General features: G+C 37.2%; 1 protein-coding gene across 5 annotated transcripts in view; it reads left to right on the forward strand.

Moving 5' to 3' along the window:
- The first annotated feature begins 3,330 nt into the window (after positions 1-3,330).
- LOC136865935 (alpha-N-acetylgalactosaminidase) overlaps positions 3,331-17,790 on the forward strand; it is a 112,728-nt gene continuing 98,268 nt past the window's right edge. The window contains exons 1-2 of one of the 5 annotated variants that reach the window (XM_067142485.2): positions 3,331-3,608; positions 3,948-4,110. In XM_067142485.2, coding sequence (XP_066998586.1) covers positions 3,953-4,110 — 158 coding nt within the window. In that variant the 5' untranslated portion in view covers positions 3,331-3,608; positions 3,948-3,952. Of the gene's footprint in view, positions 3,609-3,656; positions 4,111-17,790 lie in introns of those variants that run through there. The other 4 variants (XM_067142486.2, XM_067142487.2, XM_067142488.2 and 1 more) reach the window with 4 other exon arrangements.

A 17,790-nucleotide genomic window follows, 5' to 3' on the forward strand; every position in this document is an offset into this window, starting at 1 on the left:
CAATGGAGTTTAAAAATATCAATTTTATCGTTGAAGCTGTTATCTTCTTTTTTCCCAGGGTTAGTGGGGGAGGAATGTCAATCACGTTCTCAGGTGCAGATGGAAGTGAATGATTTGCAGAGAGTCCCTCAGTATCTATATTACTATTTTTTCTAACTCGCAGAATGGAACTTTCAAGTTTTGTAGGAAGTTCGATGTCTGACTAGGGAGGGCGCCTCTTGCTCCGAATAGCAGGCCTCTGACAATCCACCGATCGATAGGTATTTTATACTTAGATGAAAGGTAAAACAAGCATGGAACATAAATAGCTTGCTTTTCTAGGTCCACATCCCGAGCCTAATCCAGGTCCCTTTCAAAGCGAATGGTGGGATCTAAGACCATCGCTTTGTTGTCCTCTCTGTTGATGGCTACGATGTCCGCCCTCCGATTATAGAGACGCAGTAAACCTCCTCGTGCACCTCCCATCCACGGCGTGAATATACGATTAAAAGTATTTAGTACTGTATGTGGCTACACAGTAACAAAGTAACAGTTACTAGTAGAACTGAATAGACACATTGACTGAGTGAGAGTGTCAGACTGATGAAAGCGGGTAATTTTGCTAAAAATATACCCCTACTACTTTCATGCTACGCATTGCTCCGCGGTCTCCACTACTTGCTGTAGTGCTGTACAATTCGGTTAGCCGCGACGAACGACATTTTGTGCCCGTTTCCGCTAAATATTTTTCTTAATAAATTAAAGGAAAGAGCTGAAAAGACAACATGTTTTTGCACATTAAAAAATCCCAGTTTCAGGCGGCTAAAATGGAATAAAACTTTAATGTTTGTTCCACAAAGTGGGGGGCAACAGCCCCACTCACCCCCCTCCCAATCACCGCTACTGCTTTCTACGATTACGCCAGTGTTACATATTCCTGTCGGAACACTTACCAGCCATGTTGATTGTTATTATTTACCTATTAATTTTCATCAACAATACACTTCCAATGTCCATCATTTGTTGTCACTTATCTCCTCAGCTCGCCTGGTGACATGATCGTTAAGGCGTGAATTCTATATGGTCAAATGCACTATAGACAATACTGGACACTTCCGTATTCTCCCGTACCGTATCACTTTTAATTCATTCTGATTCGGAGACTGGGTGTTTGTGTTTGTGCTAACACGTTTTTCTTCATATTCAGACAACGTATTACACATTCTCCACAGAGACATGCAATAGTCATTAGTAGACCTCGGATTTTTAGGTGCTTAAATGTTACTTTAGCTATCTAAAACAGACTCACAAATAGGTTCCAAAATATTTTTAGGCAACTTCAATTGTACGTATTTTATTACGCATCAATTTACAGTCATGTTTATTTTGCTAAATCGACAATAACTCGTTAGGGGTAAATATAAAACAAGTTTCACTCACCTCTGCCGCAAACGTCACAGAATATAATTTTGACATCCAGTGTGAAATAGGGAAAATCCTGTAACCGCTTTTTAATTAAATACAACTTGGAACCTGATATTTTCGGTATAATTCATAGTGTATAGTGCACTACCACACCAGAATGTTGACCGACAGGGTAGATGTGGTGGTATACAATTTCTAATCACCAGATTACGTGCCAAGAGTCGGGATTCAATTCCAACACCTCTTTAATGATATGGGTTGAGGGGATATTACGCTGTTGATAGCTATTCACCTGTCGGATGGCGACGTTAACCCTTGAGCCTTGGTGCTATTCGACAGGAGTGGGCTATGTTCCCGCACCAGGTTTCACGCTCTCTCTTCCTACTATTCGGACACATCCTGGCACTGAAAGCCATACGCCATTCCATTTCATTTCTTCCTACTATCATATATCTCGTCATTCATTTTATGTGAATAATTCCTCTGATGAGTAACGCCAGGAAGGGCATGCGGCCGTACAACATTACTCGAAGATTCATCTCACTTCATATTTGACCCCGTAAAGAAAAGAGGATAAAGGTTAGATATACGCACTTATCGCTTCCTGTGTTATTACACTGTCTTCTGCTTCTTGATGTTCTTAAATAGCTTCCATTCTGATTCTTCCGCTAGAACGGTACCGGTACCTCACATACTTAAAATTTACTACGTCATACTAACATCTAATAAGGATTGCGGCTGGGCGAGGGTCAGACCCACTCTCAAACACGCAGGTCACACACACACACGCGCGCGCGCGCGCGCGGGAGATTATAACCTGCCGGATAGCGATAGTGCAGAGATAACAGTATAAAAGTGAAAGGTTCCATTTCAGTAAATTATATTTTGTTTGGTATCATTTTTCTTGTAATGATGAGTAGAACCGATATTTTTAAAATGTTAAGATAAAATGTTAAATAAAATAAATCAAGGTTCGAACTGTGGTCTACTAGGTGACTAATAGAACGAGAGTCCGGCCGGTCCAATCCTCTACGCTTATGTGTGTGCTAGTTGCGTGTTTGTGATTAGACCTGACCCTCGCCCAGCCGCACTCCCCTTGACAATACGGCAGTATAGTTACAGTTCACAGCTGTTACATACTATAAAACCAAAAGGTTTAAGAAGTTATGGCGTCGGCGGTTGCAGAGTAGGCTTCGGTCTACAAGTCGCCATGGTGGTACGTGGTCCGACAGCTCTGCACTCCGACCGACCAACCGAATAGAGGAGGTGCGGCCACGGCTCTGTCTCTGCATTCGGGAGACGGAGAGGAGCTGATCCCCACCGTCAGCTGCTCTGAGAATGGTCTTCCATAGTTCAGAGAGTATGAGTGCCGTAATTTCCCATTCTCCTGCACTAAAGCGAATGCCGGGACAGTTCCTATAGGCCACGGCCGCCAACCCCTTTACCTTCTTCGAACATCTTCACCGTATCACATCCCCTGGCCTGAGAGACGCCGTTACCGTCTAGGAGGCCCGCCGTCCCCTTCAGGGACGGAATGAAAACGTTTTAGTAGTAGCAGTAGCAATAGTAGTAATAAGTAGTTTATAGACCAGAGAAAGTAAAGTGGGAGTACACAATTTGGTGCAAAGAATTTAGGTAGTGTAGTACCTACTATCGCTGTTCAGCTGATTCTCGATACGAAATGGCAACTTGACAATGAACTCTTGCTAAGTGGTCCAAAATGCTACTGACATCAGCTGTGTTCCAAGGAGAGAGTTTTTTATCATTTGGAGGCATACCATTTGTACGTATCTATTAGAGCTCAAGTTCTAGGATGATTGATCAATGTTATTCAGCCACTGAAACCTGAAATTTACCGGCAGAAATGGTTGAATCCGTTATTAATTAATACAATATTGGCAGCACTCGTTTCGAGTTAGTGTTTTCACGGTGTTAGCTGTAAACGTCAGATTATTTCACGTGGCTGTTAAATTATATTATTTTTATTCATTTTGAGTAAAATTTTATAATTTAGATCGGATGTTAATCAGAACAAACGATGCATACTTTTTTATGTTATTTATGACAATCTGACATCTTTCTTCTCGTAACGTACATTTTTCAGGAATCGGAGTATATGTAAATCGTTGTTATTTGTCGGTAATTCATCCGTAACTTAAAGAACATGTAATATCGGAAGCAATAATGTTTTTTGAGTCTGCCTAGTATGTAAACGATAAATGATAATTTGGTCATGAACTTTGATATTAACCAAGTTATTCCTTCCATTGCCATATGTTACTTAAGTTAATTTCACTTTCAGTTACAGGAAGAATTCCTATATTTAATATGTCATTTCTTGTGCCTCTAGTTACATTTTCCTTGTGAAACTGGGGCGTTGGGTGAAAGTGAGGTTGAGGTGGGACTGTGGGAGGTGGCTTAAGGCTGCATGCTAGCAGCAGCAGTCAGCCAGCCAGCTAATAGCTCTCAGTCCTCATCTGGTTACATAAAGTTCAGTGTGGTGTGTGTTGTGCTTGTGATGAGTGCTCGTGTCTTGGTTGCAGGCAACATGAATTGTGCAGTGTGTCTTGTGGTGTGTGCAGTGTTACTGACAGTTACTGAAGGATTAGAAAATGGATTGGCACGTACTCCACCCATGGGATGGTTGTCATGGGAAAGATTTAGATGTAATACAGACTGTAAAAATGATCCTGAAAATTGTATAAGGTAGGTCCTTAAATAGACATATTTGTTAGATGTTAACTGGCTTCAGGGTCTGTTTCTTGCAGTCAGGGTGCTTGGTACTTTATGACTTTGAAGTCTATTGTAATTATATTTTTATTTTAAAATTGTTCTCTACGAAATTTCCTCCTCAAATTAGGCTTATCTTTTCTAGCATTATTTCCTGGTCTCAGCTTGTAAGACTTGCCCATCTAAAGTTATTTAGTATGGTTGTTTAACAAGTTTACAATTCAGGTTATTGATCTACTTGACTGGTGCATAACTTAGTTTTCAGAAAATGTTTAGGCTAAGATTTCTTTGGTAGATCTATGAATGCTGAAGACGTGCTGTTATAAGTTTTCTGTCAAAATGCTCCATATTCTCACTCAAGGGGTAGTAGTTTACATCAGTTAAAAGCATTAAATTTGAATTTCCAAGTTTCTCTTTGATGCTGACCTAAGTCTTCGATGAAGTTTGGATTCAAGGGATTTCATGGTCACATTCCAAAAACTGTAAAATGCAGAGACCTTGTGAGTCGTTATATGTTCTCTCCAGTTTAATATACCGGTAATGTGAGTTTTGAGCTTAAAATTTTGACCTGTGTAGGAAATTTTATTTTATAATGACTAGTGTATATTAATGGATGGGAGTCATTCAATCATGAAGAAAACATTAGGGACTGATGTTTCTGAGACAACATAACTTAGTAAAGAGTCCTAGCATAATGTACTGTTTGAAAGTGTTCCTTTCTCATTTTTCATTTGAATTTATCCAAAACATTTTTAAAGTGTCCAACTCGTTGGCTGAACGGTCAGCATACTGGCCTTCGGTTCAGAGGGTCCCGGGTTCGATTCCTGGCCGGGTCGGGGATTTTAACCTTAATTGGTTAAGTCCAATGGCACGGGGGCTGGGTATATGTGTTGTCTTAATCATCATTTCATCCTCATCACGACGCGCAGGTCGCCTAAGGACGTCACATTGAAAGACCTGCACCTGGCGAGCCCATCCTGGGATATCCCGGCACTAAAAGCCATACAACATTTCATTTCATTTCTAAAGTTTTCTGTAACTTGGTGCCTTTTTTGGTAAGACCTAATGTTTACAGTACACTATGTCTTCTGGTATTTGTTACTTTCATTGACTTCTCTGAGGCTCATTCTTGGCGTTGATGATATGAAAATGCTGGAGGTATGAGCGATGCAGCCAGTCCCTGTTATGAATGATGTGAAAATGTCACTTGTAGGGTGGGTTGGTATGTGCATTTCAGTGGGCTTGATAGCCTAATATGTAATAGCAATTTCTGACTTGGTGAAGAAAACAACAGCAAAGTACATACCTTGCTCTTCATTTACATAGTAGGTATGGCTCTTCAGTGATACCTAGGTCACTATGACAGCTGATTGCAGAGCTAAATTGAGGATCAGGCCAGTTTTCAGGCTGAATTCTCAACACCTGCAACTTGAAGTCAAGAGATGTGTGATGATTCGGGCCTTTATCTTCAGGTTTTAATACAAGCAATTTTAACTTTTTATCATCACAGATTAGCCTTTTTTAGGTTTCTAAAAATTGTTTTAGTCTTTTATAGAAGTAATGTAATAAATTCACTATTGAGACTTATGCAGGCAAAAAAATTAGGATGATATGTAAAGTCAGATAGATAATGCATTAGTGAAATTGGCATCGTCCCCAATCCACAGCCATATCAGCCTTTAGGCCTATTTTGGACAGTACTTTTGCAAGCCAAATATCCTGTAAATTCCACACACACTAGCTGAAGTAAAATGCTAGACAGACCCAAAAAGTGATATTTGGCCTAATGTGATTTTAATTTTTTTCAGAGAATACAGTAATGCATTTCATTCCTTTGTGATCTGTCAGTAGCTCCAAGAAGGTTGTGAACAGTAGGTACTATAGCTTTTATGCAACTGTGTAAAAATCAAAATAACTCTGTATAAAATCAAGAAAAGATTAGGATTTACATAACAAATTTTAACTGACCGTTTTAGTCTTTTTTTCTATTATTTTTTTATTTTATTTTCATAAGATTCTCACATTAGAATCTTATGGATATAGAACACAAGAGTGGGCCTACAGTGAAAATTCCTAAATACGTTGCAAGGAAAAGAAATACATTAAACCCTAAGATTCCAGACCTTAGTGCTGATTATAGACTTAAGTTCCCATTAACTGCAATAATTCAAACTGACAACAAATTAATGTGGTGTTTTTTTGTTTTTTTTTTTGTTTTTTGTTTTTTTTGGGCATCAGTAATGTAGGCTTAATGATGCTTAGATTTTTATCGTAACCAATATAACTTAAATCAAAGTTTATAATTTTCATGTTCCGTATTGATGACAGTATAATTATTGTAGACAAATGGGATGATCCATCTAGTCAATACAATATAAAATTAGTACGTTACTGTACTTCAATTTATTTTAATAATGGTACTAGTTTTGGCCTATTGATATTAGGCCATCATCAGCCATAAGGTAGGTATTAAAACACTTAAAAAGCTAATTGGCCATAGGCCCTACATATAATAAAAATTTATAGCATAACACTTGAAAATAGTTTGATCTAATATTCAATATACACTAAAATAAGTCACTGTCTTGAGGAGTAACACAACACTTCAAGAAGTCTCATGATCTGTTGGTATACTTCAGTAAATATAAACCACTGTCTTGAAGATATATATATATATATATATATATATATATTTAATATTTCCCTAAGTGATTCTAAAGAAGTTGGGACCGAGCTCGATAGCCGCAGTCGCTTAAGTGCGGCCAGTATCCAGTATTCGGGAGATAGTAGGTTCGAACCCCACTGTCGGCAGCCCTGAAAATGGTTTTCCGTGGTTTCCCATTTTCGCACCAGGCAAATGCTGGGGCTGTACCTTAATTAAGGCCACGGCCGCTTCCTTCCCACTCCTAGCCCTTCCCTGTCCCATCGTCGCCAAAAGACCTATCTGTGTCGGTGCGACGTAAAGCAAAAAAAAAAAAAAAAAAGTTGGAAATAAATCTAACATATCCGTTGGTACTTTATTCCATTCCTAATTCAAATATTTGTCCCAGTTTGCCTTCTTGAATTCTATGAATTCCATTTTTTTCATATTCCCTACTTTTAAAAACTTATTTCAAGCTTATTTGTTTACTAATGTCATTCCTCGCTATCTCTCCACTGACAGCTTGGAACATATTTAGTCAACCAGCTAATCTCCTTACTCCAAAGTCTTTCCGACCCAATGTTCACAACATTTTCTTAACCCTTTAACCGCCAACGTCCGATTGATCGGACGTTCGAGGTTCAGTTCAAAAACGCCATGATTGGACGTTCTGGAAAAAAATATTTTCCAAGTTATTTATTCGTTTTAATAATATATAATACATGTTTTGTACTAGTATTGGATTAAATAAGACTATATACAACCAATTTAGTTGACGAACTTGCTGCCGAGTGGCTTGATGAACAAGCGGCAATTCAGCTCCCACGGGCAGGCAACAAACCACTCCCTTACTCTTTTACCACCGAGCTCGATAGCTGCAGTCGCTTAAGTGCAGCCAGTATCCAGTAATCAGGAGAAAAATAAAGAATGCAACTGTTCCGTATGAAAAAAGATTAGTACTAGCCAATGTGGTAAATGGAAAAAGACCAGATACATTTGTAAACTGTGTAAGAAGGGTGTACACCCTTTGTGCCTCCTCAAGCACATTTGTTAGAACATGTCATAAACATTTTAAGGTAAAAAGTGAATTTTTCAGTGTTAAGTATGTGTGAAATAGACATTAGTTATCATGTTTTACTTAAAACGAACCAGGAACTGGAACATTTGCATATAATGTAAGATTAGAAAATTTCACGTTAATCGTATAATAATAATAATAATAATAATAATAATAATCAATATTGTAACTGTAATATTGTATATAAAGCTCTATTTTTTTATGTGGCATAGGAAAATCACTGCTCTAAAATAATGCAGTTTTTATAGTAAAAATCATTTTTCTTAGTGTTGTTTTTAATCATGAAATACTTTTTTCAAAGAAAGAAATTTTTTTTTTTTTTTGAATTATCACTTCATAAAATAGAAAATACAGCGTAATTGTAGAATTGACAAAACACAGTATCTTACCAATATCTGTAATGAAATAGACCACCATCACAAGTTAAATGAAACACGTGACCTTTACAAGAAGATAAATAGCATCACCCGAGAGTTCAAACCACGTACATGGGTGATTGAAGACACACAGGGAAATGTAATTGGTGACAAGAAAGAAGCATTATCCAGGTGGAAACAACATTGCGAAACCTTATACTGCAAAGGTAATAGCATAAGAGAAGAGAACAACTGCATGGAATGTGACATAGAGCCTGCTATCCTATTTAGTGAAATTGAGAACGCCATCAAACATTTGAAAAAAACAACAAAGCCCCAGGCATAGACGGTATTACTGGAGAAATGCTGAAAGTAATGGGAGAAGAAGGCCTCCATGCTTTACATTCAATATGTAATAAAGTGTGGAAAACTGGAGAATGGCCTAAAGACTGGACTACATCTGTTCTCATCCCCCTTCACAAAAAAGGGTCAGTTAAAGACTGTTCTAATTACCGCACCATAGCATTAATATCACATGCTAGCAAAGTTCTGCTCTACATAAGAACTTTCTTGCAATCTCAGATTTCTGCTGAACAAGCAGGTTTTGTGGCAGGTAAAGGTACACGAGAGTCAGTAACAAACATGAGGCAGATAATTGAGAAATGCCGCGAGTTCTGTGTCCCTGCGTATATTTGTTTCCTTGATTATAAAAAGGCCTTCGAACTGTGTCAAATGGGACAAGTTGTGGGAAGTATTCAATGAATGTGGAGTCCCAAAACACTTAACGTCATTATTGAAAGGTCTTTATAATAGTCATAATGCAACCATAAGAGTGGATGGTGAATGCTCAGAATTTTTCAATGTGACAAATGGAGTCAGACAAGGTTGCATAGTGTCACCCCAACTCTACAATATCTAAGCTGAGTATGTAATGAGAAGAGCACTGGATGGCTGGGATAGTGGAATTTCAGTCGGTGGTAGGAAAATCAACAATTTACGCTTTGCTGATGATACTACACTAATTGCAGGAAGTGGACAAGAACTTGATGAATTGCTCTCTAGAGTGACAATCATTAGTTCGGATTTTGGTCTAGAAATTAACATGAAAAAGACCAAACTAATGGTTATCAACCGACAAAGTCAAATCCCAATCCAAATAACAGGATGTCTGAAAGATCTGGAATTGGTGAATGATTGTGTATATCTGGGCTCCATAATCAGTAACACGGGAAATTGTGATAAAGAAATAAAACGACGGATTGTCCTCATAAAGATCTGGCAGAACCGGGCATTATCCAAAACAGTGAAAATAAGATTGGTGGAATCACTGGTGTTCTCTGTTTTCCTATACGGCTGTGAGACCTGGACTGTGAAGGCTAGTAACAAGAACTGAATAGATGCCTTTGAGATGTGGTGTTGGCGGAGAATGCTCCGTATACCATGGACAGAAAGAAGAACAAATGCCTCCATTATAGAAGAACTGAGCATCACAAAACATTTATCTTCCCGCATTAGTGAAAGTTACCTCCAGTTCCTGGGATACATTTTGAGGAGAGAAGGAGACAATTTAGAAAAGACCATTCTGCAAGGCAAAATTGAAGGCACCAGACCAAGAGGCACAACAACAAGTAGATGGATAGACCAAGCAAAGAAGATCACCAGTCTACCTCTTCACAATATCTTAAGAAGAGCTGAAGACCGCTGAGCATGGAAAAATCTCGTTAAGGATGCAGTTACTAACGAAGTGAAGAAATGAGGTCATGACACTCAGCAATGAGTAAACCGACTGATGATGATGAAAATAGAAAATTACAAAATAAAGGTGCATTAATTTACATCAATAAAATGGCCGAAGCATTACCTTCAAAACAAAAAATGCCCATCCAATTTACATAAATGGATCAGAAGTTATTACAAATAATTTACTGCAAGGTAAAAAGTACTCATTAGACCTTGGCGGTATAGGACATGGACACCGCGTATGAGGATGGTGGTCAAAGGGTTAATGCTACCTCTTGTCATAAATCACCCGGAACAAATCATACTCCTTTCCTTTGGATCAAGTTGTCAAGCTGACTGGCCTGTAATTAATTATCTGTTGCAGGCCTATGTTTTATTACCTTTTCCTTGTACACTGGGGGCTACTATATCAAACTATCTTTATATTCTGCTGACTAAATGGGCATACTTCAGCCTTTTATAAATCATCACAAACAACTTACTCTCTCCTCTTTCATTAATAATTCCTGGAATGTGTTGCAAAATTAGTAGTTAAATGATTACTAGATCTTCATTGTGGCTTATTTTAAAGTTGTATTTTAGAAAATAAAAAAGGAATTCAGTTCTTTATTATATGCATTTGTACCAAATTAAATTAGGAGGTCTAGATATTTGGTTATATCAAACTGCAATCTTATTTTATTTTGAATCACTTCATATCACTATAAAAAGGGAGATATTTCATAGCCAATGTAAAATTAGTATACAGTACAGATTAGTCACAGAATACAGTTGCAAAATGTTTGGTAATGACTGCCATTCCAGTGGAAAAAGAAGGCTTTGGACCATTTTTATCAAGTACCTAGCCCATCAACATTAGGTTCAGACATCAATGAACTGCATTTAAGGCAGTCACCCAGGTGGCAGATTCCCTATCAGTTATTTGCCTTATATTTATTTATAGTCTAATTGTTTACTTAGGTAGCTTTTTGTTAAATATTTTCAACAAACTTGGAAATGTATCGAACATTTCCCTTGATAATTTATTTCAATCTCTTATTCCTCAGTCTATAAATGAGTATTTACCCCAATCTGTCCTCTTGAATTCCAACTTTATCTTCATCTTTCCTGCTTTTAAAAGCTCCACTCAAGCTTATTCTTCTACTTATGTCATTCTACGCCAACTCACCACTAACAGCTCGAAACATACCACATAAATTAAGAACTAATGTTAGGTTTAATGGTCCACCCAATTTGTATTTTTATTTATTTTGTTATTATTATTATTATTATTATTATTATTATTATTATTATTATTTATTTATTTATTTATTTATTTATTTATTTATTTATTCAGGATCAGCAACAGCATAACGCCGAATTACAACGATCTGAGCTATGTACAATAGATATGAATCTAAAATGAAAGGTATATAAATACTTACAAAGGACATGAATATACACAATAAAAACTGTACAATCATATATAATACATATTTACATAAACAACGTTATTAACAAAGAAAAATTATTATTATTATTATTATTATGCCCTATTGATTGGGTGGACCATTAAACCTAACACTAGTTCTTAATTTAAGCTGTATCAGTACGGATCTAGGCCTATATGATGAAGTTCGTAAATTGTAACGCACCACATAGTCTAGCATCTCGTCTCCTTCCTCCCAAGTCTTCCCAGGTCAAAGTTTGCAACATTGTAGTAACACTACTTCTTTGTCGGAAATCGCCAGAACAAATCGTGCTGCTTTCCTTAGAATCTTGTCTAGTTCTCATATCAAGTAGTCCTGGTGAGGGTCCCATACACTGGTGCCATACTCTAACTGCAGTCTTAAGAGAGACTTATACACCCTCTGCTTTACATCTTTACTATAACCCCTAAATACTCTCATAACCATTTGAAGAGATCTGTAACCTTTCTTAACTAACTCGTTAATATGATTACCCCCATGAAGATCATTCTTTATATTAACACATAGGTAAATTTGTTAGATATCATGGAAGCCATCCTTTCAGTTTCGACCTAGTTAATCTATGACTGTGAGGTTTTTAGTCTGTTGAAACTAATGGATTTTAAATAAAATTAGATACAGTACCTGAAAAAGAAAACATATCATTTACTTTACAATGGCGAAAAATGAAAGTATCCTCCTATTCAATACATCATATATTCCGTCATTAGATGGAGTAAACAAGTTCAGACATGTTTCGGCTCGTTTGAGCCATCTTCAGTGAAAAAATTAGGGGGGTTGGAATAATTTACATAATATGAGTTGAAAAAATGCTAAAAAACATAATGAAAGCGCAAATGAAAAAACAAACAAAAGAGAGCCTAGGCTCAAACGAGCCGAAACATGTCTGAACTTGTTTACTCCGTCTAATGACGGAATATATGATGTATTGAATAGGAGGATACTTTCATTTTTCGCCATTGTAAAGTGAAAACCGTCAATACGGAATGATTCTAATATCTTGTAATAAACATATCATTTAATTAACAACAGAATGACATGTTTCTTTCTTGAAAGAACATCAGATCACACATTTTATTTTGTTGTTGTTGTTATTATTATTATTATTATTATTATTATTATTATTATTATTATTATTATTATTATTATGCCCTGTTTGGATGGCAAGAGAGGTGGTGGGAGACCAAAATAACAATGATTAGACTCTGTTTCTAATGATTTAGAGATCGAAGTATGGAACTAAACGAAGCCACAGAGTTAGATACACGTAGGAGATTGTTCCAGCATTTAGAAAATTTACAGAGGCAATAGGAAACCAAGTGAGCCTCCGTGGCTCAGGCGGCAGTGCGCCAGCTTCTCACCGCTGGGTTCCATGGTTCAAAATCCCGGTCACTCCATGTGAGATTTGTGCTGGACAACGCGGAGGCAGGACAGGTTTTTCTCCGGGTACTCCGGTTTTCCCTGTACTCTTTCATTCCAGCAACACACTCCAATATCATTTCATTTCACCTGCCATTCATTAATCATTGCCCCAGAGGAATGCGACAGGCTTCGGCAGCCGGCACAGTTCCTATCCTCGCCACAAGATGGGGGCTTCATTCCTTCCATTCCTGACCCAGTCGAATGACTGAAAACGGGCTGTGTATTTTCAGTGGGAAACTACCACTGAAATCATCCCAAGAAGTTCATGGCAATGGACCTTCATATAAAAGACTCCAGAGATAAAACTTCCCCTCAATCAGATCTCCGGGAGGGAAATACATCAAAGTTTTCTAATAGAGATGAGGGAAGGATGAGTAAAAGCCCTAGAAAAAATAAACAGATTTTGAGGATAGGTACATGGAATGTACAAACTTTATTACAGCAAGGAAAATTGGAAAATGCTAAACAAGAAATGGCTAAAAACAAACTTGACATACTACGCATGAGTGAAATGAGATGGGGAGGTAGTGGAGAACTGGATAGTGGAGGATGTTGTATGTATGTTGGGTATTCAGCCCGAAGGCTGATATTGCATATCAGTCTGCCAAGCCCACTGAAATGCGTGCACCAACCGACCCTATGAGCGACATTTTCACACCATTCATAGCAGGGACTGGCTGTATAAGGAATGGCATTACTAGCATCACTCATACCGAAGCCACTTTCATATTGTCAAAGCCAAGGATAAGACTGAGACAGGTCAATGAAAGTAACAAAATTTATTCTAGCCCATACCAGAAGACATAGTGCACTGTAAACACTACTTCTTGCCAGCACAATATTACTCAGGTGCCGGGCGTAATGGACAACATGGAGTAAGAATACTAATTAAGAAAGATATAAAGCCTAAAGTGTTGAAGATAGAATATGTAAATGAGAGAATAATTATGCTAAGATTGAAAGGCGATCAGAAAGATTTAGTAATAATTCAAGTTTATATGCCAACCAGTCAACACCCAGAAGGGGAAGTAGAGGAATGTTACGACCAAATAGAAGAGATTAGTAGAAGAGAAGTTAAGAATGCATGTGTGGTGATAATGGGAGATTGGAATGCCAAAGTTGGAGAAGGACATGAAGACAAAATAGTTGAGAAATATGGGCTCGGAGTTAGAAATGACAGAGGCCAGATATTAGTTAACTTCTGTAAAAGAAACAACATTGTTATTGGCAATACATTGTTTGAAAAGAGTAAAAGGCGGAGGTATACTTGGACATCTAGTATTAATAATGAAAGGTACCAAATAGACTATATTATGATACAGCAAAGATATAGGAATGGCTTAACAAATGCAAAATGTTATCCAGGAGCAGACATATGTTCTGATCACAACCTAGATGTTGCAGAAGTGTGCATTAAATTAAAAAGAGTTAGGATAAGTAAGAGCAATGAAGTGATATGCCTTGAAAATTTGAAAGAAAACTAAAATGTAGTAGAGTTTGAAGAGAGGCTTGTTGAAAGATTACAAACTGTGAATGAGGCTATGTTAATGAAAAATGGGAGAGATTTAGAAACCATCTTAAAGAGACAGGAAAAGAAGTTCTGGGAACAAAGCAGAGGAGAAAACTAAGAAAGGAATGGGTAACTGAAGAAATGTTGGACAAAATGGAAGAAAGGAGAAAATGGAAAAACATAAACACTCAAGAGGGAAGAAAGAAGTATAGAAAATTAAATAATGAATTAAGAAGGGAGACTGAACATGCTAAAGAAAAGTGGATCAGAGAAACATGCAGAAAAATAGAACGGTTGGAAAGTGAAGGTAAATATGACACAATGTACAAAGAAGCTATGGAATTAACATTCAAGGATAAAAGGAATGGAAGTGGAATGACTGAGATTAAAACATTGGATGGACAGTTAGTAAGTGAGCCTGAAAAAGTTAAAGGAACGCTGGAAAGAGTACATAAAATGGTTGTATGATGGGAACAGCAGACCAGATGTCCGACTCGTTGGCCGAATGGTCAGCGTACTGGCCTTCGGTTCAGAGGGTCCCGATTCCCGGCCAGGTCGGGGATTTTAACCTTCATTGGTTAATTCCAATGGCCCGGGGACTGGGTGTTTGTGCTGTCCCCAACATCCCTGCAACTCACACACCACACATAACACTATCCTCCACCACAATAACACGCAGTTACCTACACATGGCAGATGCCGCCCACCCTCATCGGAGGGTCTGCCTTACAAGGGCTACACTCGGCTAGAAATAGCCACACGAAATTTATTTAGCAGACCAGATGAGAGTAGTATAAATGAAGATCAGATTGGGTTCAGTATATAAGAAGGGGAAATAGAGGCAACTATTAGGGAAATGAAGAACGGTAAGGCAGTTGGTGTAGATGAAATACCAGTTGAACTTCTCAAAGTACTGCAGGGAAAAGGAAAGGATATATTTGTAAAACTTTGTCAAGAAATATATTTAAAAGGGAAATGGCCAAAAGATTTTCTGGAAAATATAATAATAATAATAGAAAAAAGGAAAAATAGTAAGAAATGTGAAGAACACAGGACACTAAGTTTAATTTCTCATGCAGCTAAAATACTATTAAGAGCAATAAACAGAAGAATTTACAGACAAATGGAGCATTATATTGGTGAAGAACAATTTGGATTTAGGCATGGAGTAGGCATAAGGGATGCCATTGGTTTACTGAAAGTCATAGGAGAAAGGTACATAGAGAAGAATAGAAAAGTATACACAGTCTTCGTAGACTTAGAGAAGGCATTTGACAACGTGAGGTGGGATAAGCTCTTGGAGATACTTAAAAAACATAGAGTGGAATGGAGAAAGAGAGAAGACTGATCAAGGAATTATATTACAACCAAACAGCAAGAGTGAGAATAAGAGGAGAATTAACAGAATAAATCAGATTGGGAAAAAGGTGTTAGACAGGGTTGCTGCTTATCACCAACTTTTAAAAATATTTACTTGGAGGAAATTATTTGTGAATGCTTGGATGGTAAGAGAGGTGTCAACATTGGAGGTAAGAGAATTGAATGTATAAGATTTGCTGATGATATGGCAGTAATAGCTGAAAATGTGAAGGACCTCCACAAAAAGTGTGAAGAGTATGGAATGAGGATAAACAAAAACAAAAAAAAATCATGATACTTGGAGGTAAAGGTGAAAAAGCGACAATCAAGATAGGGGGAGAAATTATTGAACATGTGAATAAGTTTAAGTATCTTGGAAGTATTGTGATTGAAGGCCTTCACTCTATAACAGACATAAAAGCTCGAATTGTCTTAGCCAAGGAAAGCTTCAACAAGAAGAAAAATCTGTTTTGTGGCCCGCTAGAGAAAGATCTGAGGAAGAGACTTGCAAGGTGTTACATATGGAGTGTAGCTCTATATGGCGCTGAAACATGGACATTAAGGAAGGAAGAACAGAGAAGAATAGAGGCATTTGAGATGTGGATTTGGCAAAGAATTGAAGGTGTAAAGTGGGAAGATAAAATATCAAATGAGGAAGTTCTAAAGAGAGTGGGAGAAGTAAGGAGCATGCTGACCGTAATCCAAAATAGGAAGAAAAATTGGATATGGCATAATCTAAGACACAACACTTTACTATGAGTAGCAATTGAAGGGATGATAAAAGGAAAATGAGGAAGAGGAAGGAGACGATATCAGTTATTAGACAGCATTAGAAAAAGAAAGGAAGATTATGCAGAAGTGAAGAAAAGGGCATAAGATCGAGAGATATGGAGGTCACAGCCATGATTGGACCTGCCGGAAGGCAGAACAACCTATGATAATGATGATGATATAGACGGAATGCTGAAAGGCATTATTGTTGTTATTTATTTTTCACAACGTTGTGCCCAATTAAGGAGCACAATTGAACTTATTTAGCAGATGAATTTGTTTTCTTTTCTTCACAGAATCTCATCGTCTCGCTGTGTTTTTTCTTCCATTGGTCCGTCCAGGCAGTGGTGGTTCTCGTCTTGGGTTTTTCAGCAAAATGATGTTTGTTCTCCAATGTTCTAAAACTAGGTCTGTCCCATATAATTTCACATTATTATTATTATTATTATTATTATTATTATTATTATTATTATTATTATTATGTTGAACCAGTGAGGAGAGATGAAGCACAGGAGGAGTAGGCTTATATCAAAGTTCAAACATTTCAACAATTGTTGTTAGTAAGGTGTATGCAGAATTTTAACATTTTAAAATGATTTTTACATCTGTTCATAACATCCATCAGTTCTTTAAAAAAAAATTAGGAAAGTGTGATTTGGTAGTCTGATGATGATCTTTCAAGAATGAAATAGGTCATTCTGCTTTTTAAGGAAGTTAGGCCAAACTGATATCTTTTTCAAGTATAATCTGTTATTAAATATTTTCTTTTTCAGGTATTTTCTAACTTGATTTAAACTGCATTAGTTTGAACAGACGGAAAAACCTTAGTTATAGGTCAAACGGTAAAAGTGCTAGCCTTCTGAGCCCAAGTTCGTTAGTTTGATCCTGGGTCAGTCCAGTGGTATTTGCTCAAATACATCAACCTCATGTTGTAGATTTACTAGCACGTAGAACAACTCCTACTGGACTATTATTATTATTATTATTATTATTATTATTATTATTATTATTATTATTATTATGTCGGTACAACACTCCCTGAATCACCATAATGAAAGAAAAGGAAAGCAAGCACATTAGTGAATGATACCAAATTAAGCAATGTAAATTGAGAATTTGACTGATGGCACAGCAAGGAAAACAGGAGTAATGAAAGAACACATGAATTCCCACCCAGGAGTCATTTTCAAAAAATACTGACAGATGTACAAAGGCCTTTAAAACATTGCCAGACCAGTCTCCATAGCATCTCTCTTTGCAGTCTATAGAGTTAGTTACTGGCTCTTGGATTTAACCTTTCATACGACTGC

Source organism: Anabrus simplex, chromosome 3 (assembly GCF_040414725.1).
Source record: "Anabrus simplex isolate iqAnaSimp1 chromosome 3, ASM4041472v1, whole genome shotgun sequence".
Lineage (NCBI taxonomy): Eukaryota > Metazoa > Arthropoda > Insecta > Orthoptera > Tettigoniidae > Anabrus > Anabrus simplex.